General features: G+C 49.1%; 1 protein-coding gene across 2 annotated transcripts in view; it reads right to left on the bottom strand.

Annotated features, from left to right (window-relative positions):
* Positions 1–2,541: 2,541 nt before the first annotated feature.
* The window catches only part of ARHGEF39 (Rho guanine nucleotide exchange factor 39), a 95,034-nt gene continuing 72,968 nt past the window's right edge, over positions 2,542–24,607 (bottom strand). Inside the window, exons 6-13 of one of the 2 annotated variants that reach the window (XM_073684645.1) lie at positions 21,478–21,548; positions 18,236–18,364; positions 16,579–16,808; positions 13,779–14,081; positions 6,086–6,174; positions 5,378–5,492; positions 3,650–3,729; positions 2,542–3,550 (exon numbers count right to left, since the gene is read on the bottom strand). In XM_073684645.1, coding sequence (XP_073540746.1) covers positions 3,481–3,550; positions 3,650–3,729; positions 5,378–5,492; positions 6,086–6,174; positions 13,779–14,081; positions 16,579–16,808; positions 18,236–18,364; positions 21,478–21,548 — 1,087 coding nt within the window. In that variant the 3' untranslated portion in view covers positions 2,542–3,480. The remainder of the gene's footprint in view (positions 3,551–3,649; positions 3,730–5,377; positions 5,493–6,085; positions 6,175–13,778; positions 14,082–16,578; positions 16,809–18,235; positions 18,365–21,477; positions 21,549–24,607) is intronic. The other variant, XM_073684656.1, reaches the window with a different exon arrangement.

Here is a 24,607-nt window from a genome sequence, read left to right as displayed (position 1 = left end):
AGCAGTGTTTATAAAAATATGCAAAAGATTTTACAAAGGGGACAAAACAATGCGGTATATACAATTACATGAAGTAAAAAGGATAAACAGAAGAAAAGTACTAAACCTGTGTCATAGAAATGGCTCAGATCATAGTGGAGGGAAATGCTCCTTCTAGGGAAACGGTATTGCAGCACAGCACACTGTGTCTTCGACGACTGACAATGTTACGCCCACATACCTCCCCTCCGGTGTCTTATAACAGGGCTAGTCATGGGAAGTGGCTAGGTCGTTATGGAATCCGATACATCCATGATATCTTTGCCCATGGAGGTCCCAGGTGTGAGATATTAATGCCATATTTCCTATCACAATTTTATCTTTCTATAGATAAGAAACATGGCATGGATATTGTCATCCTTCTGACTGATATTAATTTGGAGGTGCTGCCGCAACGCCCAGTAATGTAAGACATTGCGATACGTTCACCATGATGTCAAAAATATGTCTCACACATCTGTGCTGTTCATAAAAACCCAATATTCACAATTTTGAAAGGCAGACAAAGGAGCTCAAAGTAATCTGCTTGTCTTCTGGTCACCGTGAGGCCAATGGTGATAGGTTATCTCCACTGGTCTTAAATCTGTCGTCTCACAAATTCCTCTGACAGCTGGTCTGCCATCCATCAAATAACCAGCTTTAATTACCAGCTTACAGCAAGGAGGGGAAGGTAGGAGGTCCCAACCGAGAATAATGGTCATGTGGAGGTCAATTTAATCCATGAGGAAACTATGAGATAGTTTTATAGATTTTACAATTACATTCAAGACAGTACATCTGGCTGATATTAATTCGGGGCTCTTGTACAGAGTGCACAGTGATGTACAGTAAGTAAATGCGTTCCGTTCGTGACTTCATCGAAAAATATGTCTCCCATAACTATAGGACCTTCGCATGTCACAAAAAAAACAACAATATTCATAAGTGGACTTCAGCTCCAGAGCCTGCTTGTAGTTCTTTTGGACATAGTGCTGTGGAGACAAGGCTTCCTAAAGGTGTGGCTTCTCTGCCTCTTGTACACAATGAGCCAGGACTGCGCGTCCGCTCTACAGCAGATAACCCACTTCAGTAACCTGGTCACAGCGGTGAAGAGGGATTAGCTGAACACGGATTGGAATGAAGTGTCAGCTCAGTGGATTTGTACAGATTAAGGGCGGCATTAAAGGGGGAAAAAGTTCTGAAATGATTCTTCTTGGTAGGATTTTTTTTTGCATGACAAAAGCTGGCCAAAAGGAAAGATAAAATCCCAAATAAAAAATATGGCATCAATCTCCAACGTCTATGACCATCCGGCGAGGAGTTATCGCATAAATTGGGGATTTCATAAAACCATGAAGTGTTGAGACCAGACCACAACCCGGCCCACGTGAGGTCATCACAGGGGAGTGTGTGGTGGGACCCAATTCTGCATAAAAGATCAAGCCGAATGATGATCTGTGTTCGTGCCTAAGAGATACATTTCTCATGTATGCAGGGACCACGTTCAAGTCACAGTCAATCGAAGTGCTCTCGTCGGCTAAACTGAATCGTCTCTGCGATCGGTATAGTAAGTTCTTCTGTTAATCCCTTTTATTTTCTGTGACTGTACACGCTGTCTTGTTTTGTCTCCTTTGTAACATCCTTGTATATATTCTTCTTAAACACTGCCTCCCTTTTGGATTAAATATAAAATGTAATGGTTCTGATTCTTTTGTTCTGTAATTGTGTCCCTTCCCCCCGAAACCATATACGCTACCTCAAACGGCATCCAATAGGCCAGAAAACTGATCGGTGGTGGCAGCTAATAATCTTTCTTGGGTTATCATGAAGCTGGCAGTGATCGTACGGGGGCATATACACATATTACATGTGTTGGAATTCGGAGGTGTGTACGCCATACGCTCACTGTTAGCTTTCCGATAACTAATAATTGAGAACAGCTTGCGGTCCCCTCGGTTGATCGTCGGCCAATCATGTAATTGTCCGGGCAATAGGTGGCAGCAGAGAGCTGTTGGGTCCAAAGATCACAGCGGGTGGTCTCTGTGATTATTAGGGATCGTGAATCCCTGACATAATATTTTTAGAAATAAAGAATAATCTTAATTTAAAAAAATATTTCAAGTTTAAAAAACGAGCGTGTATTATTACCCCATAGACAGAGGGTACCTGGACAGTAGTAAGGCTGTGCTCGTAATTAATGGGATCTGTCTGCAGACTACACCCCCAACTGTTCATGAGGGCAAGTCCATCCATAGCGCTGGCTACCAATCCGTTTCTCCATTACTAAGAATTCAACATTTGAATTGATATGCAAATAAGGCTGAAGTGCTTTGGGCGTATGGTAGCTCTTCCTGAGCCTCTGTCGCTCCACTCTATTCCCTCCCAGCACCGCCTGCTGCTACTTGGCTGATAGCTCCTATGCTGTGCGACTTCAAGCAAACGAGCTGTCACTCAAGCCGCAAAAGGCGGAGCCGAGCGCTGTTCATTTCTAATTATTGGAATAACTGACAATAATGAGATGCGGATCTTACAGCCTCGTGTTTATTGAGCAAAGAAATTGTAACAGCAGCAGCATACATACAGCATAAAAGGTGCACAAAGTGTTATAAAAGGAAGGAGCGAGCGTCACTGGATCATACAATCCACTCCTCCAACGTAAGATCAGGTCAGAAGCTGAAGGCCACAAAAATGCATGTGATCAGAGCAACAGGAGCACATCCAAGGAGAAGTCACGGGATTACACCCCCGAGGAGCACTCATAGGAGCACACCCCGAGGAGCACTCACAGGATCACACCCAAGAGGAGCACTCACAGGATCACACCCAAGAGGAGCACTCACCGGATCACAACCCCAAAGAGCACTCACTGGATCACACCCCTGAGGAGCACTCACAGGATCACACCCAAGAGGAGCACTCACAGGATCACACCCAAGAGGAGCACTCACAGGATCACACCCAAGAGGAGCACTCACAGGATCACACCCAAGAGGAGCACTCACAGGATCACACCCAAGAGGAGCACTCACAGGATCACACCCAAGAGGAGCACTCACCGGATCACACCCAAGAGGAGCACTCACAGGATCACACCCAAGAGGAGCACTCACAGGATCACACCCAAGAGGAGCACTCACAGGATCACACCCAAGAGGAGCACTCACAGGATCACACCCAAGAGGAGCACTCACCGGATCACAACCCCAAAGAGCACTCACTGGATCACACCCCTGAGGAGCACTCACAGGATCACACCCAAGAGGAGCACTCATGGGATCACAGACCCAAAGAACACTCATGGGATTACACCCCAGAGGAGCACACCTCGAGGAGTTCTCACAGGGTCACAACCCAGCGGAGCACACCCCAATGAGCACTCACAGGATTAGACCCCATAAAAGCACCCCCACCGAGGAGCACTCACAGAATCACACCTCGGAGGAGCACAACCCTGAGGAGCACTCAGAAGATCACACACTTCCATCCGGATCCTTCATCGGACATGGCGGCTTGTGAGCAATCTTCTTCAAGTCTGGCAACGGATAAAAACAAAACATTCAAAATTATAGTAACAAGACCTGAGAAACAACAACCACTTTCCCCCCGCTGCTCCAGGGCTAAGGCTACTTACCGCTCTGACGTTTTAAGGCGTTTACACGATGGATCTTCTAGTGAAACTGAGGGGCGCAAAATAGGCACAGGGGAGTCCACCTGGAGGAACCAGACAGCACATCCCGTCATAACCACAGCCATTAACTCCATCTAATTATCTCTTGTACCTCTGTCATGTCTACATTTCCCCCCTCCTTACATTTGCTCCTGTCTACCTCAGTCATGTGTACGTTCCTCTCGTCTATCTACGTTCCTGCCATGACCACATTCTGCTCCTATCTACCTCCGTCATCTACGTTCCTACCTGTCATGTCCACGTTCCGCTAGTCTCTACCTCCGTCATATCTGCTCCTACCGGTCATGTTCACATTCCGCTAGTCTCTACCTCCGTCATCTCTGCCTACCTCCTTCACCTCCGCTCCTACCTGTCATGTCCACATTCCACTAGTCTCTACCTCCATCATCTCCGCTCCTACCGGTCATGTCCACATTCTGCTGGTTTCTACCTCTGTCATCTCTGCTCTTACCAGTCATGTTCACATTCCGCTAGTCCCTACCTCCGTCACCTTTGCTCCTACCTGTCTTGTCCACCTTCCACTAGTCTCTACCGCCATCATCTCTGCTCCTTCCTGTCATGTCCACATTCCACTAGTTTCTACCTCCGTCATCTCCGCTCCTACCTGTCATGTTCACATTCCACTAGTCTCTACCTCCATCATCTCCGCTCCTACCAGTCATGTTCACATTCTGCTGGTTTCTACCTCTGTCATCTCTGCTCCTACCAGTCATGTTCACATTCCGCAAGTTCCTACCTCCGTCATTTCCGCTCCTACCAGTCATGTCCACATTCTGCTAGTCTCTACCTCCATCATTTCTGTTTCTGTCATGTCCACGTTCCGCCCCTCTCTACTTCCGTCATCTCCACTCCTACCTGTGATGTCCACTTTCCGCTAGTCTCTACCTCCATCATTTCTGTTTCTGTCATGTCCACGTTCCGCCCCTCTCTACTTCCGTCATCTCTGCTCCTACCTGTCATGTCCACATTTCGCTCCTATCTACCACCGCCATCTCTGCTCCTACCTGACATGTCCACATTCCGCTCCTATCTACCACTGCCATCTCTGCTCCTACCTGACATGTCCACGTTCCGCTCAGCTCTATCCCAGTCATCTCCGCTCCTACCTGTCATGTCCACGTACAGCACCTCGCTACCTGTCATCTCCATTCCTACCTGACATGTCCACATTCCGCTCCTATCTACCACCGCCATTTCTGCTCCTAGCGGTCATGTCCACATTCTGTTAGTCTCTACCTCCGTCATCTCTGCTCCTACCTGTCATGTCCACGTTCCGCTCCTATCTACCACCGCCATTTCTGCTCCTACCTGTCATGTCCACGTTCCGCTCCTCTCTACCTCCGTCATCTTCACTCCTACCTGACATGTCCACGTTCCGCTCCTCTCTATCCCAGTCATCTCCGCTCCTACCTGTCATGTCCACGTACAGCACCTCGCTACCTATGTCATCTCCATTCCTACCCGACATGTCCATGTTTCGCTCCTTTGTACCCCAGTCATCTCTGCCTCTACCTGTCATGTCCACGTTTTGTTCCACTCTGCCTCCATCATCTCTACTTCAACCTGTAATATCAATGTTCTGCTCCTCTCTACCTCCTCCACCATCCCTATATTTAATATTCCTGGTGTTTTTCTGGACTCCTATCTACCACCACTTTGGTTGTCTCTTACATGGTGTCTCTTTGGAGCTCTTGCAGCAGGAACCTTCTGTATCTCGGTCATTATTGGCTGGTGTCGCTGCGCAGCTTCTGTCCTTGTTTGTCTGCAGTTTTCGGTGTGAAGCTTCCTACAGAACCAGACCTGGTTGTTAATAAACTCAAACTTTCTGCTGCAGGGAAGACAAATGAAGATTCACTTTTTCCCCACAAAGGAAATAGATAACAAGGATTCGGAATAATGAGAACTGAAAACAAAGAGTGAGGGAAGCAGGAACAGATAAAGGATAAAGACTGAGGAGAGAATGAAGAAGAACAATGACTGAAGAGAAATCAAGGAGCGAGGAAAAGACAACAAGAACTGATAAAGAGTGAGGGAAGCAGGAACAGATAAAGGATAAAGACTGAGGAGAGAATGAAGAAGAACAATGACTGAAGAGAAATCAAGGAGCGTGGAAAAGACAACAAGAACTGATAACAAGGACTATTAAAAATGGGAACGGATATCAAGGACTGGGGATCACAAACTGAAGTCAAGGACTGAGAAGAGAACAAGAACTCACAGATAAGCATAACGAGACTGACGACAAGGACTGAGAAGAGAACAAGAACTCACAGATAAGCATAACGAGACTGACGACAAGGACTGAGAAGAAGCAATATCATGGACTGAGGAAAGTAGAATTGATGGAGGATAGTATAAGACGCACCCCGGGCCACTGACCTCACCGCCATCACCAGGCTCTCGTACCAGCCGTTCATTTCTTGTTGATTTGACGACATGAACAGAAGCTTTTCTCTTCTGAATGACAACTGCAGAAAGAAAATGACACAAAGCGATGAACAATAAAGAGGACATCAGGGAGCGGAGAACAATAAAGAGGACATCAGGGAGCGGAGAACAATAAAGAGGACATCAGGGAGGGGAGAATGATCACCGGCGAGAAAGCCTCTGAACTGCACTTTACCAGCAAAGCGACACACGGGATCGGACACGTCATTTTTATCTTAGCTTATAAAGGGTAACTGAGAAAACAACGGAGCCGTCGAGTACAGGAGCGAGGAAGATGGGGCCGCCGGGTACAAGAGTGAGGAAGATGGGGCCGCCAGGTACAGGAGCGAACAAAATGGGGCCAGGTACAGGAGCAAAGGAAAGTGACAAAGCAGTCGGGCACAGGAGCGAGTGAGAGAGATGGAGCCGCCGGGTACGGGAGCGAGTGAGAGAGATGGAGCCGCCGGGTACGGGAGCGAGTGAGAGAGATGGAGCCGCTGGGTACGGGAGCGAGTGAGAGAGATGGAGCCGCCGGGTACGGGAGCGAGTGAGAGAGATGGAGCCACCGGGTACGGGAGCGAGTGAGAGAGATGGAGCCGCCGTGTACAGGAGCGAGTGAGAGAGATGGAGCCGCAGTGTACAGGAGCGAGTGAGAGAGATGGAGCCGCAGTGTACAGGAGCGAGTGAGAGATGGAGCCGCCGTGTACAGGAGCGAGTGAGAGAGATGGAGCCGCAGTGTACAGGAGCGAGTGAGAGAGATGGAGCCGCCGTGTACAAGAGCGAGTGAGAGAGATGGAGCCGCCGTGTACAGGAGTGAGTGAGAGATATGGAGCCGCCGTGTACAGGAGCGAGTGACACGGGGGAGAGTACAGGAGCGAACAAAAGTGACGGAGTCGACGGGTACAGGAGCGAAGGAGACAGGGCCGCCGGACACAGGAGCGAGCAAGAGAGATGGAGCCGCCGGACATGGGACCGAGCAAGAGAGACGGAGCCGCCGGACACGGGACCGAGCAAGAGAGACGGAACCCCTGGTCACGAGCAAGAGAGATGGGGCCACCGAGTACGGGAGCATTACCACCGCTCACCCTTTATCACAACTGTGCAGCTGAATGTGGGAGGCCCTGCGGTGATATAGTGTGAGCACCACCTCCTGTAGTATCAAAGTACTATGCCAAGAGAGAATCATAAAAGGAAAAAGCTACACATCAGGGAAGGATATGTACAGGATTTTGGAGGTGGAAGAACATTTGTGGGGTAAGACCCTGGTGTTGGGGGGAGGCCGGGCTCACAATCTCTGTGGTGTTGGATGGGGTTTGGGTCTGGGCTCTGTGCGGCCGCTTATCTTCTTCCCGCTCCATGTCTCCATGGGGCTGAGGTCCAGGCTCACAATCCCCATTATAGGTGTTGGAAGGGGCCAAGGTCCAACCTCACAATCTCCATTATACTTGCTGGATGGGGTCGAGGTCCAAGCTCACAATCTCCATTATAGGCGTTGGATGGGGCCGAGGTCCAGGCTCACAATCTCCATTATAGGCGTTGGATGGGGTCAAGGTCCAAGCTTACAATCTCCATTATAGGCATTGGATGGGGCTGAGGACTGGTCTCAAAATCTCCATTATAGGTGTTGGATGGGGCTGAGGTTCGGGCTCACAATCTCCATTATAGGAATTGGATGGGGCTGAGGTCTGGGCTCACAATCTCCATTATAGGTGTTGGATGGGGCCGAGATTTGGGCTCACAATCTCCATTATAGGTGTTGGATGGGGCTGAGGTCCGGGCTCACAATCTCCGTTATAGGTGTAGGATGGGGCCCGAGATCCGGGCTCACAATCTCCATTATAGGTGTTGGATGGGGCTGAGGTCCGGGCTCACAAGCTCCGTTATAGTTGTTGGAAGGGGCAGAGGTGCAGGCTCACCATCTCTATTATAGGCGTTGGATGGGGCCGAGGTCCGAGCGCACAATCTCTATTATAGGTGTTGGATGGGGCCCTGAGATATGGGCTCACAATCTCCATTATAGGTGGTGGATGGGCCGATATCTGGGCTCACAATCTCCATTATAGGCGTTGGATGGGGTTGAGGTCCGGGCTCACAATCTCCATTATAGGCGTTGGATGAGGTCGAGGTCTGGGCTCACAATCTCCACTATAGGTGTTGGATGGGGCTAAGGTCCGAGCTCACAATCTCCATTATAGGATGGGGCTGAGGTCCGGGCTCACAATCTCCATTACAGGATGGGGCTGAGGTCCAGGCTCACAATCTCAATTATAGGTGTTGGATGGGGCTGAGGCCCGAGCTCACACCTCCATTATAGGTGTTATAGGTGTAGGATGGGGCTGAGGACCGGGCTCACCATCTCCATTATAGGTGTTGGATGGGGCTGAGGACCGGAGTCACCATCTCCATTATAGGTGTTAGATGGGCCGATATCTGGGCTCACAATCTCCATTATAGGCGGTGGATGGGGCTAAGGTCCGGACTCACAATCTCCATTATAAGTGTTGGATGGGGCAGAGGTACGAGCGCACAATCTCTATTATAGGCGTTGGATGGGGCCGAGGTCCGAGCGCACAATCTTTATTATAGGCCTTGGATGGGGCCCTGACATCCGGGCTCACCATCTCCATTATAGGTTGTGGATGGGCCGATATCTGGGCTCACCATCTCCATTATAGGTGGTGGATGGGCCAATATCTGGGCTCACAATCTCCATTATAGGCATTGGATGGGGCTGAGGTCCGGGCTCACAATCTCCATTATAGTTGTTGGATGGGGCTGAGGTGCGAGCTCACAATCTCCATTATAGGTGGTGGATGGGGCAGAGGTCCGGGCTCACAATCTCCATTATAGGTGGTGGATGGGCCGATATCTGGGCTCACAATCTCCATTATAGGTGTTGAATGGGGCCGAGATCCAAGCTCACAATCTCTATTATAGGTGTAGGATGGGGCTGAGGTCCGAGCTCACAATTTCCGTTATAGGTGTAGGATGGGGCTTAGGTCCGGGCTCACTATCTCTATTATAGGCGTTGGATGGGGCAGAGGTCCAGGCTCACAATCTCCATTAAAGGTGGTGGATGGGGCCCCGAGATCCGGGCTCACAATCTCCATTACAGGTGGTGAATGGGCCGATATCTGGGCTCACAATCTCCGTTATAGGTGTAGGATGGGGCCGAGATTCGGGCTTACAATCTCCATTATAGGTGGTGGATGGGGCTGAGGTCCGAGCTCACAATCTCCATTATAGGTGGTGGATGGGCTGATATCTGGGCTCACAATCTCCGTTATAGGTGTAGGATGGGGCTGAGGTCCAAGCTCACAATCTCCATTATAGGTGGTGGATGGGGCTGAGGTCCGAGCTCACAATCTCCATTATAGGTGTAGGATGGGGCTGAGATCCAGGCTCACAATCTCCGTTATAGGTGTAGGATGGGGCTGAGGTCCGAGCTCACAATCTCCATTATAGGTGGTGGATGGGGCTGAGGTCCGAGCTCACTATCTCTATTATAGGTATTGGATGGGGCCGAGATCCGGGCTCACAATCTCCATTATAGGTGGTGGATGGGCCGATATCTGGGCTCACCATCTCCGTTATAGGTGTAGGATGGGGCTGAGGTCCGAGCTCACAATCTCCGTTATAGGTGTAGGATGGGTCTGAGGTCCAAGCTCACAATCTCCGTTATAGGTGTAGGATGGGGCTGAGGTCCGGGCTCACAATCTCCATTATAGGTGGTGGATGGGGCTGAGGTCCGGGCTCACAATCTCCGTTATAGGTGTAGGATGGGGCTGAGGTCCGGGATCACAATCTCCATTATAGGTGGTGGATGGGGCTGAGGTCCGGGCTCACAATCTCCGTTATAGGTGTAGGATGGGGCTGAGGTCCGAGCTCACAATCTCCGTTATAGGTGTAGGATGGGGCTGAGGTCCGAGCTCACAATCTCCATTATAGTTGATGGATGGGGCTGAGGTCCGAGCTCACAATCTCCATTATAGGTGTAGGATGGGGCCGAGATCCAGGCTCACAATCTCCGTTATAGGTGTAGGATGGGGCTGATGTCCGAGCTCACAATCTCCATTATAGGTGGTGGATGGGGCTGAGGTCCGAGCTCACTATCTCTATTATAGGCATTGGATGGGGCCGAGATCCGGGCTCGCAATCTCCATTATAGGTGGTGGATGGGCCGATATCTGGGCTCACCATCTCCGTTATAGGTGTAGGATGGGGCTGAGGTCCGAGCTCACAATCTCCGTTATAGGTGTAGGATGGGTCTGCGGTCCAAGCTCACAATGTCCGTTATAGGTGTAGGATGGGGCTGAGGTCCGGGCTCACTATCTCCATTATAGGTGGTGGATGGGGCTGAGGTCTGGGCTCACAATCTCCGTTATAGGTGTTGGATGGGGCTGAGGTCCAAGCTCACAATCTCCGTTATAGGTGTAGGATGGGGCCCAAGATCTGGGCTCACAATCTCCATTATAGGTGGTGGATGGGGCTGAGGTCCGAGCTCACAATCTCCATTATAGGTGTAGGATGGGGCTGAGGTCCGAGCTCACAATCTCCGTTATAGGTGTAGGATGGGGCTGAGGTCCGGGATCACAATCTCCATTATAGGTGGTGGATGGGGCTGAGGTCCGGGCTCACAATCTCCGTTATAGGTGTAGGATGGGGCTGAGGTCCGAGCTCACAATCTCCATTATAGTTGATGGATGGGGCTGAGGTCCGAGCTCTCAATCTCCATTATAGGTGTAGGATGGGGCCGAGATCCAGGCTCACAATCTCCGTTATAGGTGTAGGATGGGGCTGATGTCCGAGCTCACAATCTCCATTATAGGTGGTGGATGGGGCTGAGGTCCGAGCTCACTATCTCTATTATAGGCATTGGATGGGGCCGAGATCCGGGCTCGCAATCTCCATTATAGGTGGTGGATGGGCCGATATCTGGGCTCACCATCTCCGTTATAGGTGTAGGATGGGGCTGAGGTCCGAGCTCACAATCTCCGTTATAGGTGTAGGATGGGTCTGAGGTCCAAGATCACAATGTCCGTTATAGGTGTAGGATGGGGCTGAGGTCTGGGCTCACTATCTCCATTATAGGTGGTGGATTGGGCTGAGGTCCGGGCTCACAATCTCCGTTATAGGTGTAGGATGGGGCTGAGGTCCGGGATCACAATCTCCATTATAGGTGGTGGATGGGGCTGAGGTCCGGGCTCACAATCTCCGTTATAGGTGTAGGATGGGGCCGAGGTCCGAGCTCACAATCTCCGTTATAGGTGTAGGATGGGGCTGAGGTCCGGGATCACAATCTCCATTATAGGCGTTGGATGGGGTCGAGGTCCGGGCTCACAATCTCCGTTATAGGTGTTGGATGGGGCTGAGGTCCAAGCTCACAATCTCCGTTATAGGTGTAGGATGGGGCCCGAGATCTGGGCTCACAATCTCCATTATAGGTGGTGGATGGGGCTGAGGTCCGAGCTCACAATCTCCGTTATAGGTGTAGGATAGGGCCGAGGTCCGAGCTCACAATCTCCGTTATAGGTGTAGGATGGGGCTGAGGTCCGGGATCACAATCTCCATTATAGGTGGTGGATGGGGCTGAGGTCCGGGCTCACAATCTCCGTTATAGGTGTAGGATGGGGCTGAGGTCCGGGATCACAATCTCCATTATAGGTGGTGGATGGGGCTGAGGTCAGGGCTCACTATCTCTATTATAGGCGTTGGATGGGCCCGAGATCTGGGCTCACAGTCTCCATTATAGGTGGTGGATGGGGCAGAGGTCTTTGCTCTGTGTAGACCCTCATGTCTGTATGGAGCTCGTGCATTGGACAGCACTGGGGAATATATAAGGGTCTTCCCCAAACTATTCCCACAAAGCTGAAGCTACAGTTTTCCACATTGTCTTGTGCTGAAGATTAAGATTTCCCATCACTGCCGCTGAGGGTCCATGACCGCCCCCTGATAACAGCCCATAGCCTTATCCTCCTCCACCATCTGTACAGCGGGCACAATGCAGTCAGGGGGTAACGTTCATTTGGAATCACCAAACTTCAGACTCCTCCATCAGATTAAGAGAAGTGCACAGAACATGTCTCCTCCAGAGTCCAGTGATGGCGACTTTACACCACTCCATCCGACGCACAGCATTGTGCTTGGTGATGTACGGCTGCAGGCAGATGCACAGCCATGAAACTCCCAGCGGGGCACAGTGTTGATACCAGAGGAGGTCTGAACTCTGCAGTTATGGGGTCAGCAGAGAGGTGGGAACTTTTCTGCCCTCTGCATTTCAGCACTCGGCCCCCCCACTATGAATCATAGAATCATAGAATGTAGAGTTGGAAGGGACCTCCTGGGTCATCTGGTCCAACCCCCCGGCTCAAAGCAGGATTCACTAAATCATCTCAAACAGATGTCTGTCCAGCCTCTGTTTGAAGACGTCCATTGAAGGGGAACTCACCACCTCTCGTGGCAGCCTGTTCCACTCATTAATCACCCTAACTGTCAAAAAGTTTTTTCTAATATCTAATCTGTGTCTCCTCCCATTTAGTTTCATCCCATTGCTTCTAGTCTTTCCTTGTGCAAATGAGAATAAAGATGATCCTTCTACAATGTGACAGCCCTTGACATATTTGTAGACAGCTATTAAGTCTCCTCTCAGTCTTCTTTTTTGCAAGCTAAACATTCCCAAATCCTGCAACCGTTCCTCATAGGACATGGTTTGCAGACCAGTCACCATTCTGGTCGCTCTTCTCTGAACTTGCTCCAGTTTGTCTATGTCTTTTTTAAAATGTGGTGCCCAAAACTGTACACAGTATTCCAGATGAGGTCTGACCAAAGAGGAGTAAAGACCGATAATGACTTCACGTGATCTAGACTGTATGCTTCTGTTAATACATCCCAGAATTGTATTTGCCTTTTTTGCTGCTGCATCACACTGTTGACTCATGTTCAGTCTATGATCTATTAGTATACCTAAGTCTTTTTCACATGTACTGTTGCTTAGCTCTATTCCTCCCATTCTGTATATGCTTTTTTCATTTTTATTGCCCAGATGTAGTACTTTGCATTTTTCCCTGTTAAAAACCATTCTGTTGTTTGCTGCCCACTGCTCCAGTTTATTTAGGTCTTTTTGAATCCTCTCTCTCTCTTCTCTAGTATTAGCTATCCCTCCTAGCTTTGTGTCATCAGCAAATTTAATCAGTTTACCCTCAATTCCTTCATCTAAATCATTGATAAAGATGTTGAACAATACAGGTCCCAGGACGGAGCCCTGTGGTACCCCACTTGAGACATTCATCCAGCTGGATGTGAAGCCATTTACAACCACCCTTTGAGTCCGATCACTAAGCCAGTTATGAATCCACCTAACAGTTGCCTGGTCCATTGCATACTTGGTCATTTTTTCAATAAGGATGGTGTGAGATACTTTGTCAAATGCTTTGCTGAAGTCAAGATATACTATATCTACAGCATTTCCCTGATCCACCCAGTCAGTGATTCTGTCATAGAAGGAAATTAAGTTAGTCTGACATGACTTGTTAGTTACAAACCCATGCTGACTCTGGTTAATCACTTCATTCTTATCCATGTACTTACATACATGTTGTTTAATAATTTGTTCAAAGATCTTTCCTGGTATAGAAGTCAGACTCACCGGCCTATAGTTCCCTGGGTCCACCTTCTTCCCCTTTTTGAAGATAGGAACAACATTTGCTCTTCTCCAGTCTTCTGGGACTTCTCCTGTTCTCCAAGAATTTTCAAAGATTATGGAGAGTGGTTCTAAAATTTCTTCTACGATCTCCTTCAGTACTCTGGGGTGTAATTCATCTGGACCTGGAGACTTGAACTCATTTATGTTAGCTAAATATTCCCTCACAATCTTTCTGTTTACAGATAACTTGGATTCTTCTATTCCTTTAAAACGACAGTGAAGATCAGTTGATGATACATTTTCTTTCTGAGAGAAAACAGATGCAAAATAGGAATTAAAAAGTTCGGCCTTCTCAACATCCTCTCTTACCATTTCTCCATTTTCATCCTGTAAAAATCCTATAGCATCTTTGACTTTTCTTTTACTTTTGACATACCCCCAAAATCCTTTTTTGTTGCTTTTGACATCTCTTGCAAGCCTTAATTCATTGTCAGCTTTAGCTAACCTGATACGTGCCCTACAGGATCTGCAGACTGCATTATAATCTTCTTTAGATATGCCTCCCTCTTTCCATTTAATAAACATTTCTTTCTTTCTTTTTAGCATGTGTTTAAGTTCTGTGTTCATCCATCCTGGTTTCCTTAAATGCTTCCCATTCTTCCTACTTTTCGGGATTGTTAACGATTGTGCTTTGAGAATCTCATTTTTAAAAATTTCCCATCCTTCCTGGACATTTTTGTCCTTAAGGACATCCAGCCATTGGATCCCTCCTATTCTCTTTCTGAGTCTCTTAAAATCTGCCTTTCTAAAATCTAACCTTGAAGTTTGAGTCTTCACATGTCTTCCTCCTCTAGTTATCGAAAATTCTATAATAGCATGATCGCTGCCTCCTAGGGTCCCAGCCACCTTTACCTCCTCAACCATTTCATCCCTGTTTATAAGGATTAGATCCAAAGTAGCAGATCCCCTTGTTTTCTCCCCTACCTTTTGGAAGATAAAGTTGTCAGCAAGAGAGGATAAGAATTTGCTTGACCTGTTAGTTTTACTTGAGAGAGATTCCCAACAAATGTCTGGATAGTTGAAATCTCCCATGACCACTACATATTTTTTGGAGAACTTGGTCATTTGATACATAAAGAGTTCATCCATATCTTCAGCTTGCCCAGGTGGCCTGTAGTAAATGCCTACAATGGTGTCCTTTCCGTTGTTCTCTCCTTGTATTCTTACCCAGACAGTTCCCACAGAACTCCCAGTCTCTGAAGCTTCAATCTCTGTGCAGATATACGCTTTTCTAACATACAATGCAACACCTCCTCCTCGTTTATCAAGTCTGTTTCTTGCAAATAAGTTGTATCCTTTTAGCCTTTTATTCCAATCATGTGTATCGTCCCATGTATGTAACGTTACAGGGTCTCCACTTTGTGGCTGAGTGCTGCGGTTCCTTCCACTTCTCAGTAATATCACTCACATGTGATGGGGAAAGATTCAGGAAGAAGAAATTACATGAATATGAGGTGCAATGGGCCCAGATGCTATCCACCAGGGACGAGGGCCCAGATGCTATCCACCAGGGACGATGGAGAGTTCAGATGTAATACACTGGGGGCGATGGAGGGACCGGATGTTATACACTGGGGGGAGGGGGATGCAGGAGCCATATATTCTACACCGGTGGAGATGGAGGGGCCGGATATTATACACTGGGGGGAGGGGGATGCAGGAGCCATATATTCTACACCGGTGGAGATGGAGGGGCCGGATATTATACACTGGGGGGAGGGGGATGCAGGAGCCATATATTCTACACCGGTGGAGATGGAGGGGCCGGATGTTATACACTGGGGGGAGGGGGATGCAGGAGCCATATATTCTACACCGGTGGAGATGGAGGGGCCGGATGTTATACACCGGGGATGAATGAGAAGCCAGAATTCAGTGACAAATATGCGCGGCCCTACGCTTTTCTCCACACCGCGCGCCCCTACGCTTTTCTCCACACCGCGCGCCCCTACGCTTTTCTCCACACCGCGCGCCCCTACGCTTTTCTCCACACCGCGAGGCCATAGACTTTTCTCCACACCGCGCGCCCCTACGCTTTTCTCCACACCGCGCGCCCCTACGCTTTTCTCCACACCGCGAGGCCATAGACTTTTCTCCACACCGCGCGCCCCTACGCTTTTCTCCACACCGCGCGCCCCTACGCTTTTCTCCACACCGCGTGCCCCTACGCTTTTCTCCACACCGCGCGCCCCTACGCTTTTCTCCACACCGCGAGGCCATAGACTTTTCTCCACACCGCGCGCCCCTACGCTTTTCTCCACACCGCGCGCTCCTACGCTTTTCTCCACACCGCGAGGCCATAGACTTTTCTCCACACCGCGCGCCCCTACGCTTTTCTCCACACCGCGCGCCCCTACGCTTTTCTCCACACCGCGCGCCCCTACGCTTTTCTCCACACCGCGAGGCCATAGACTTTTCTCCACACCGCGCGCCCCTACGCTTTTCTCCACACCGCGCGCCCCTACGCTTTTCTCCACACCGCGCGCCCCTACGCTTTTCTCCACACCGCGAGGCCATAGACTTTTCTCCACACCGCGCGCCCCTACGCTTTTCTCCACACCGCGCGCCCCTACGCTTTTCTCCACACCGCGAGGCCCTACGCTTTTCTCCACACCGCGCGCCCCTACTCTTTTCTCCATACCGCGCGGCCATAGACTTTTCTCCCTAGATCTATTCTAACAATGTATTTATATGAACAGAGCCGTGTTCGCCTCTGCTACTTCTGCAGAAGACAAGTACATACGCTGAGGAGACCTCCTTGGCTCTGCGTGTGTCCCAGCACCTTCTCCACTTGGCATTCCCTCAGCGGGTAGACACCGCGGCAGCAGAACTTGTGAGCATTGACGGGGTGCAGGGGGTGACATGGAGCCGTGACTAGAAGGACATCAGAGAAGAGGAAGAGCATGCGATGTTTAACGTCTTCTCCACTGGGTGGGACGAGAGACAACCACCCATCTCTGATGAAGAGCCTCCCTGCAAGAGACGGTCAACCATTACACTAAGCTCATCTGCAAGAGCTGCACCGACAGAAAGGAGGGATGTACTGACCCCCAGAGCTGCCACGTCAGCCATAGCTGGGCCGATACACGTGGCCATAGCTCCCCCATTTGAGCCCCCATTCTGGTGACTGCAGCTACATAAGAGACTAGACCCCCCAATATACCGAAGTGTAAGAACGACACCACCATCTGACAGTCTGTGTGCAGAGAAGGCAGGACGGCCGTCCACGGAGGACATCCAGCAAACACCAGTAAGAGCTTCACATACTGGGAGGAAGAAGCTGCTGCCTCCATCACTATTGTCTCAGTTCTGAAGCACAGTCTTGACCTGAACCCAGCAGAGATGTCTGCAATGGAAAGGCTCAGTCCATCAGTCGGTTCTCTCCTCCTCCATCCTATCTATCATCAGACAGTTCTCTCCTACTCAGTCCTCGCTATCATCAGACAGTTCCCTCCTCCTCAGTCCTCGCTATCATCAGACAGTTCTCTCCTCCTCAGTCCTCACTATCATCAGACAGTTCTCTCCTCCTCAGTCCTCACTATCAGACAGTTCTCTCCTCCTCAGTCATCACTATCAGACAGTTCTCTCCTCCTCAGTCCTCGCTATCATCAGACAGTTCTCTCCTCCTCAGTCCTCACTATCATCAGACAGTTCTCTCCTCCTCAGTCCTCGCTATCATCAGACAGTTCTCTCCTACTCAGTCCTCACTATCATCAGACAGTTCTCTCCTCCTCAGTCCTCGCTATCATCAGACAGTTCTCTCCTCCTCAGTCCTCGCTATCATCAGACAGTTCTCTCCTCCTCAGTCCTCACTATCAGACAGTTCTCTCCTCCTCAGTCATCACTATCAGACAGTTCTCTCCTCCTCAGTCCTCGCTATCATCAGACAGTTCTCTCCTCCTCAGTCCTCACTATCATTAGACAGTTCTCTCCTCCTCAGTCCTCGCTATCATCAGACAGTTCTCTCCTACTCAGTCCTCACTATCAGACAGTTCTCTCCTCCTCAGTCCTCGCTATCATCAGTTGGTTCTCTCCTCCTCAGTCCTCGCTATCATCAGACAGTTCTCTCCTACTCAGTCCTCACTATCATCAGTTGGTTTTCTCCTCATCAGTCCCCATTATCATCAGTCGGTTCTCTCCTCCTCAGTCCTCGCTATCATCAGTCGGTTCTCTCATCAGTCCCCATTATCATCAGTTGGTTTTCTCCTCCTCAGTCACCAGTATCCGCCGGTTCTCCTTCTCTATTCCTCAGTGTCAATTGATCAGGTGCATTTTTCTAATTTCCGTGATAATTGTTTGGCTTCACAGATTTGTCTAATGAAGCAGAATTGAGCCGCTCTGTCACAGCCCATGTTGATGGTTTCTCTCCCTCCAGGCTGATGACTGTTTCCTGCTCACACCTGGTGACAAGATCCGGATCCTCCGACCTTTCAGTAGTCCTTGAACTCTTCTCAGCTGTTGATCGTTCTCTTTGAGCTGCTGCAAGTTCTCTATGTGGTCACACACATCAGTCACAGCGAGCAGCGCTCCTGAGGGAAGAGTCACACTAAATGAGGACACGTTACTGCTCACACATGAGACCACACAGCAGGGGAGCGCAGTCACACAGGTCAGACAACACAGCAGGAGAGAGCAGTCACACAGGTCAGACAACACAGCAGGAGAGCGCAGTCACACAGGTCAGACAACACAGCAGGAGAGCGCAGTCACACAGGTCAGACAACACAGCAGGAGAGCGCAGTCACACAGGTCAGACCACACAGCAGGAGAGCGCAGTCACATAGGTCAGACCACACAGCAGGAGAGCGCAGTCACACAGGTGAAACCACACACAGAAGGAGAGCGCAGTCACACAGGTCACACCACACAGCAGGAGAGCGCAGTCACACAGGTCAGACCACACAGCAGGAGAGCGCAGTCACACAGGTGAAACCACACACAGAAGGAGAGCGCAGTCACACAGGTCACACCACACAGCAGGAGAGCGCAGTCACACAGGTCAGACAACACAGCAGGAGAGCGCAGTCACACAGGTCAGACCACACAGCAGGAGAGAGCAGTCACACAGGTCAGACCACACAGCAGGGGAGCGCAGTCACACAGGTCAGACAACACAGCAGGAGAGCGCAGTCACACAGGTCAGACCACACAGCAGGAGAGCGCAGTCACACAGGTCAGACCACACAGCAGGAGAGCGCAGTCACACAGGTCAGACAACACAGCAGGAGAGCGCAGTCACACAGGTCAGACCACACAGCAGGAGAGCGCAGTCACACAGGTGAAACCACACACAGAAGGAGAGCGCAGTCACACAGGTCACACCACACAGCAGGAGAGCGCAGTCACACAGGTCAGACCACACAGCAGGAGAGCGCAGTCACACAGGTGAAACCACACACAGAAGGAGAGCGCAGTCACACAGGTCACACCACACAGCAGGAGAGCACAGTCACACAGGTCACACCACACAGCAGGAGAGCACATTCACACAAGTCAGACCACACAGCAGGGGAGCGCAGTCACACAGGTCAGAAAACACAGCAGGAGAGCGCAGTCACACAGGTCAGACCACACAGCAGGAGAGCGCAGTCACACAGGTCAGACAACACAGCAGGAGAGCGCAGTCACACAGGTCAGACCACACAGCAGGAGAGCGCAGTCACACAGGTGAAACGACACACAGAAGGAGAGCGCAGTCACACAGGTCACACCACACAGCAGGAGAGCGCAGTCACACAGGTCACACCACACAGCAGGAGAGCGCAGTCACACAGGTCAGACCACACAGCAGGAGAGCGCAGTCACACAGGTGAAACCACACACAGAAGGAGAGCGCAGTCACACAGGTCACACCACACAGCAGGAGAGCACAGTCACACAGGTCACACCACACAGCAGGAGAGCACATTCACACAAGTCAGACCACACAGCAGGGGAGCGCAGTCACACAGGTCAGAAAACACAGCAGGAGAGCGCAGTCACACAGGTGAAACCACACACAGAAGGAGAGCGCAGTCACACAGGTCACACCACACAGCAGGAGAGCGCAGTCACACAGGTCAGACAACACAGCAGGAGAGCGCAGTCACACAGGTCAGACCACACAGCAGGAGAGAGCAGTCACACAGGTCAGACCACACAGCAGGGGAGCGCAGTCACACAGGTCAGACAACACAGCAGGAGAGCGCAGTCACACAGGTCAGACCACACAGCAGGAGAGCGCAGTCACACAGGTCAGACCACACAGCAGGAGAGCGCAGTCACACAGGTCAGACAACACAGCAGGAGAGCGCAGTCACACAGGTCAGACCACACAGCAGGAGAGCGCAGTCACACAGGTGAAACCACACACAGAAGGAGAGCGCAGTCACACAGGTCACACCACACAGCAGGAGAGCGCAGTCACACAGGTCAGACCACACAGCAGGAGAGCGCAGTCACACAGATGAAACCACACACAGAAGGAGAGCGCAGTCACACAGGTCACACCACACAGCAGGAGAGCACAGTCACACCACACAGCAGGAGAGCACATTCACACAAGTCAGACCACACAGCAGGGGAGCGCAGTCACACAGGTCAGAAAACACAGCAGGAGAGCGCAGTCACACAGGTCAGACCACACAGCAGGAGAGCGCAGTCACACAGGTCAGACAACACAGCAGGAGAGCGCAGTCACACAGGTCAGACCACACAGCAGGAGAGCGCAGTCACACAGGTGAAACGACACACAGAAGGAGAGCGCAGTCACACAGGTCACACCACACAGCAGGAGAGCGCAGTCACACAGGTCACACCACACAGCAGGAGAGCGCAGTCACACAGGTCACACCACACAGCAGGAGAGCGCAGTCACACAGGTCAGACCACACAGCAGGAGAGCGCAGTCACACAGGTGAAACCACACACAGAAGGAGAGCGCAGTCACACAGGTCACACCACACAGCAGGAGAGCACAGTCACACAGGTCACACCACACAGCAGGAGAGCACATTCACACAAGTCAGACCACACAGCAGGGGAGCGCAGTCACACAGGTCAGAAAACACAGCAGGAGAGCGCAGTCACACAGGTCAGACCACACAGCAGGAGAGCGCAGTCACACAGGTCAGACAACACAGCAGGAGAGCGCAGTCACACAGGTCAGACCACACAGCAGGAGAGCGCAGTCACACAGGTGAAACGACACACAGAAGGAGAGCGCAGTCACACAGGTCACACCACACAGCAGGAGAGCGCAGTCACACAGGTCACACCACATAGCAGGGGACCACAATCACACAGGTCAGACCACACAGCAGGAGAGCACAGTCACACAGGTCACACCACATAGCAGGGGAGCACAATCACACAGGTCAGACCACACAGCAGGAGAGCACAGTCACACAGGTCACACCACATAGCAGGGGAGCACAATCACACAGGTCAGACCACACAGCAGGAGAGCACAGTCACACAGGTCACACCACATAGCAGGGGAGCACAATCACACAGGACAGACCACACACCAGGAGAGAGCAGTCACACAGGTCAGACCAAACAGCAGGAGAGCGCAGTCACAACAGACAACCATGAGGAGCCCCCATTCTGGAGGAACTTTCTACACTTTCACTACTACTCCTCTCGGACTTAATCCTCTTACCATTCAGATGGGCAGAGTCAGAACTGCCGGGAAATGTGTTCTCCAACAGGTCCTGGAGGTAATGTCTGTATCTGAAACGATAATGACCGCACGTGCATTATTGGACATAGCCCAAATTAGAATCCCAGAGATGGAGGAAATATCAGAAGTTCTGGATTACTGGATTAAAAAAATATGTGGATTATTGGATGCCGGATTAAAGGAGTACTTCACGCCTTGGACCAGCAAATGCTCTGCAGATTTGGATTATGGCAGTGATGGGGAACCTTTTTTCTGCCCAGGGCCATTTGGAAATGTATAATGTCATTAGTGGACGTATAGAATTATCCAAGTATAACTGACTCTGCGATATGTGGTCAGACATTTAATGACCTCCTGCCTGATGTGAAGGTACTCCTCCAGTGCGGTGTAATGGTAATGCTTCTCCAGGTTTGCATCAGTCTGGAGCGCAGGTGACTCGCTGCAATAAGTTTTGTATAGAAACAGAAAATCTCGCAGCATAAAGTTGTTCCAAACACAGAAGAATGTTACACTCCAGGTCTCATCACAGGAGGAAAATCATCACTTCTCATATTAATAGAACTCAGCAGTGGGAGATCTGCTATATATACCCCACATATGAGACGCCAAGACTGCTGTATATACATCACATAGGAGACGCTGAGACTGCTGTATATACATCCCATAGGAGACGCTGAGACTGCTGTATATACAGTACATTCCATAGGAGACGCTGAGACTGCTGTCTATACATCCCATAGGAGACGCTGAGACTGCTGTCTATACATCCCATAGGAGACGCTGAGACTGCTGTCTATACATCCCATAGGAGACGCTGAGACTGCTGTCTATACATCCCATAGGAGACGCTGAGACTGCTGTCTATACATCCCATAGGAGAAGCTGAGACTGCTGTATATACGTCCCATAGGAGACGCTGAGACTGCTGTATATACGTCCCATAGGAGACACAGATTGCTGTATATACAGTAAACTCAGCAGTGGGAGATCTACTGTATTTACATCACATAGGAGCCACCGAGACTGCTTTGTATACATCACAAAGGAGACGCAGAGACCGCTGTGTACACATAACATAGGATACTCCGAGACTGCTGTCTATACATCGCATAGGTGACGCTGAGACTGCTATATATGCATCACATAGGAGACACTGAAACTGCTGTTTATACATCACATAAGAGACACAGACTGCTGTATATACATCACATAGGAGATGCCAAGACTTCTGTATATACATCGAATAAATAACTGCAATCAATCGCTTCCATCAACGAGCTTCTGACACCGCTCAGCTGGAATTTTAGAGCACTTTTCTTTTGCAAACGGCTCCAGGTCTCTCTTATTTGAAGACGTCTTCTCACAACAGTGATTTTAAGATCTTTCCACAGGTGTTCAATGAGAATTAGATCTGGACTCATGGCTGTCACTTCACAACTATCCAGCGCTTTGTTTCCATCCATTTCAGGGTACTTCATGAATTATGTTTGGGGTCATTGTCCTGCTGGAAGACCCATAACCTAGGATGTAAACCCAGCTTTCTCACACTGGGCACAACATTGTTACCCAAAATCCTTTGTAAATGTTTTTCCCAGCAATCTGCGCTCCTGAAGGATGATGATGGAACTTGATATTCGGATTCAAAGATCATTTTTATTTCAAACTAAAATACAAGCGGTTTTGACTTCTTTGAGTCTTCCTCAGGTATAACATCATGCATATAAACACACATTTTATAGCGGATATCCCTGCTTGTCATTTCGGGTGGGAACTGAAAGATCAGTTTTCCGGACACACCCAGGATTTTACACTCTGAGGAATCTAACAAAACCCATATACTAAATGACTTTCATACAGTTTTTTTTCCATAAAAAAAATTTTTGCACAATTTTTTTTCACAAAGAAAGTATTTTCTTTTCTGAAAACACTATAAATATAATTTTACCATATATAAAATGTCTTTTAAAACGTTATTAAATATACTAAAAGTGTGATTTCATACAGAAATGTAAAATCCTGCAAACATGTACATTATGACAAAATTTAAAACCCTTTCTTTCTTCATATTATAGCCATTTTCAAATACAATTCAGTAAAATAAATAAATAAAAATAATAATAAAATAATAAAAAATATATATATATATATATATATATATATATACCTGTCAACATTTATATGTCAAATACCCTCTATAATATAATTTAATCCATCTGGGTATAATGTACCCAGATGGAAGATCCAATATGATTCTTTCCGGTTTAAATTTTGTACCCTATTAGTACAATTCTCAGGTATTTGCTCCAACAGGGTCACGGAAATATTGAATGTTTTATTATGCTTCAAACATAAGTGCCGAGATAAGCTCTGTTTTAAAAACCCATTTTGGGTATTGTGCCTGTGGCCACTCGTACGAGATCGTAGGGACTGGGTGGTCCGACCCACGTATTGCAGGCCACAGGCACAGGTAATGACATATATCACAAAATCACTATCACACGTTAATTTTTGTGTGATTGCTATGGTGTCACCCGCACTGTACGATGTAATGTACTGAGTCATAGGATTGATGATTTTGCAGGTACAACATTTTCGGGAGCCACATCGATGGACCCCCAGTTTGAAAGCATCCGTTTTATTTATCATAGTTTTTTCTTTTTTCTTAATACATTCCTGTTCCCCATCTTGGGTCATTCTGAGATTACTAGGGGCAATTATATTCCTTCACTGTTTGGCCCCTACGAAAGGTAATATTGGGTCCATCTGGTAAAAGTTTTTTCAAAAATGTACCCTTTTTCATCAAGTACCAATATTTATTTAAAATGTTTCTTATCTCCGTATTACTACGATTAAAAGCGGTAATAAAGTTATACTGCCCCCCATCTTTTTTTCTTTCCTTATTCTTATTAATTATCTGCTTAGGTTTTTCTCCTCCTTCCTTCGTTATCCCCTCCTCCACATCCTTATTTTTGTTATTCTCTCTAGATCAGCACTCCTGCTGAGTTCTTGCTAGATTAGTTCTGTATGCTGCCATAATTAATCGTTTTGGATATTTCTTATCTGTAAACCTATTGATCAGAATTTATATATACATCACATAGGAGACACA

The sequence above is a fragment of the Phyllobates terribilis genome, unplaced genomic scaffold (genome assembly GCF_046119375.1).
Source record: "Phyllobates terribilis strain yellow unplaced genomic scaffold, ASM4611937v1 Scaffold_1__5_contigs__length_1240528914, whole genome shotgun sequence".
Classification (NCBI taxonomy): domain Eukaryota; kingdom Metazoa; phylum Chordata; class Amphibia; order Anura; family Dendrobatidae; genus Phyllobates; species Phyllobates terribilis.
The sequence above is the reverse complement of the archived record's forward strand: the minus strand, read 5'-3'. Positions and strand labels throughout refer to the sequence as shown.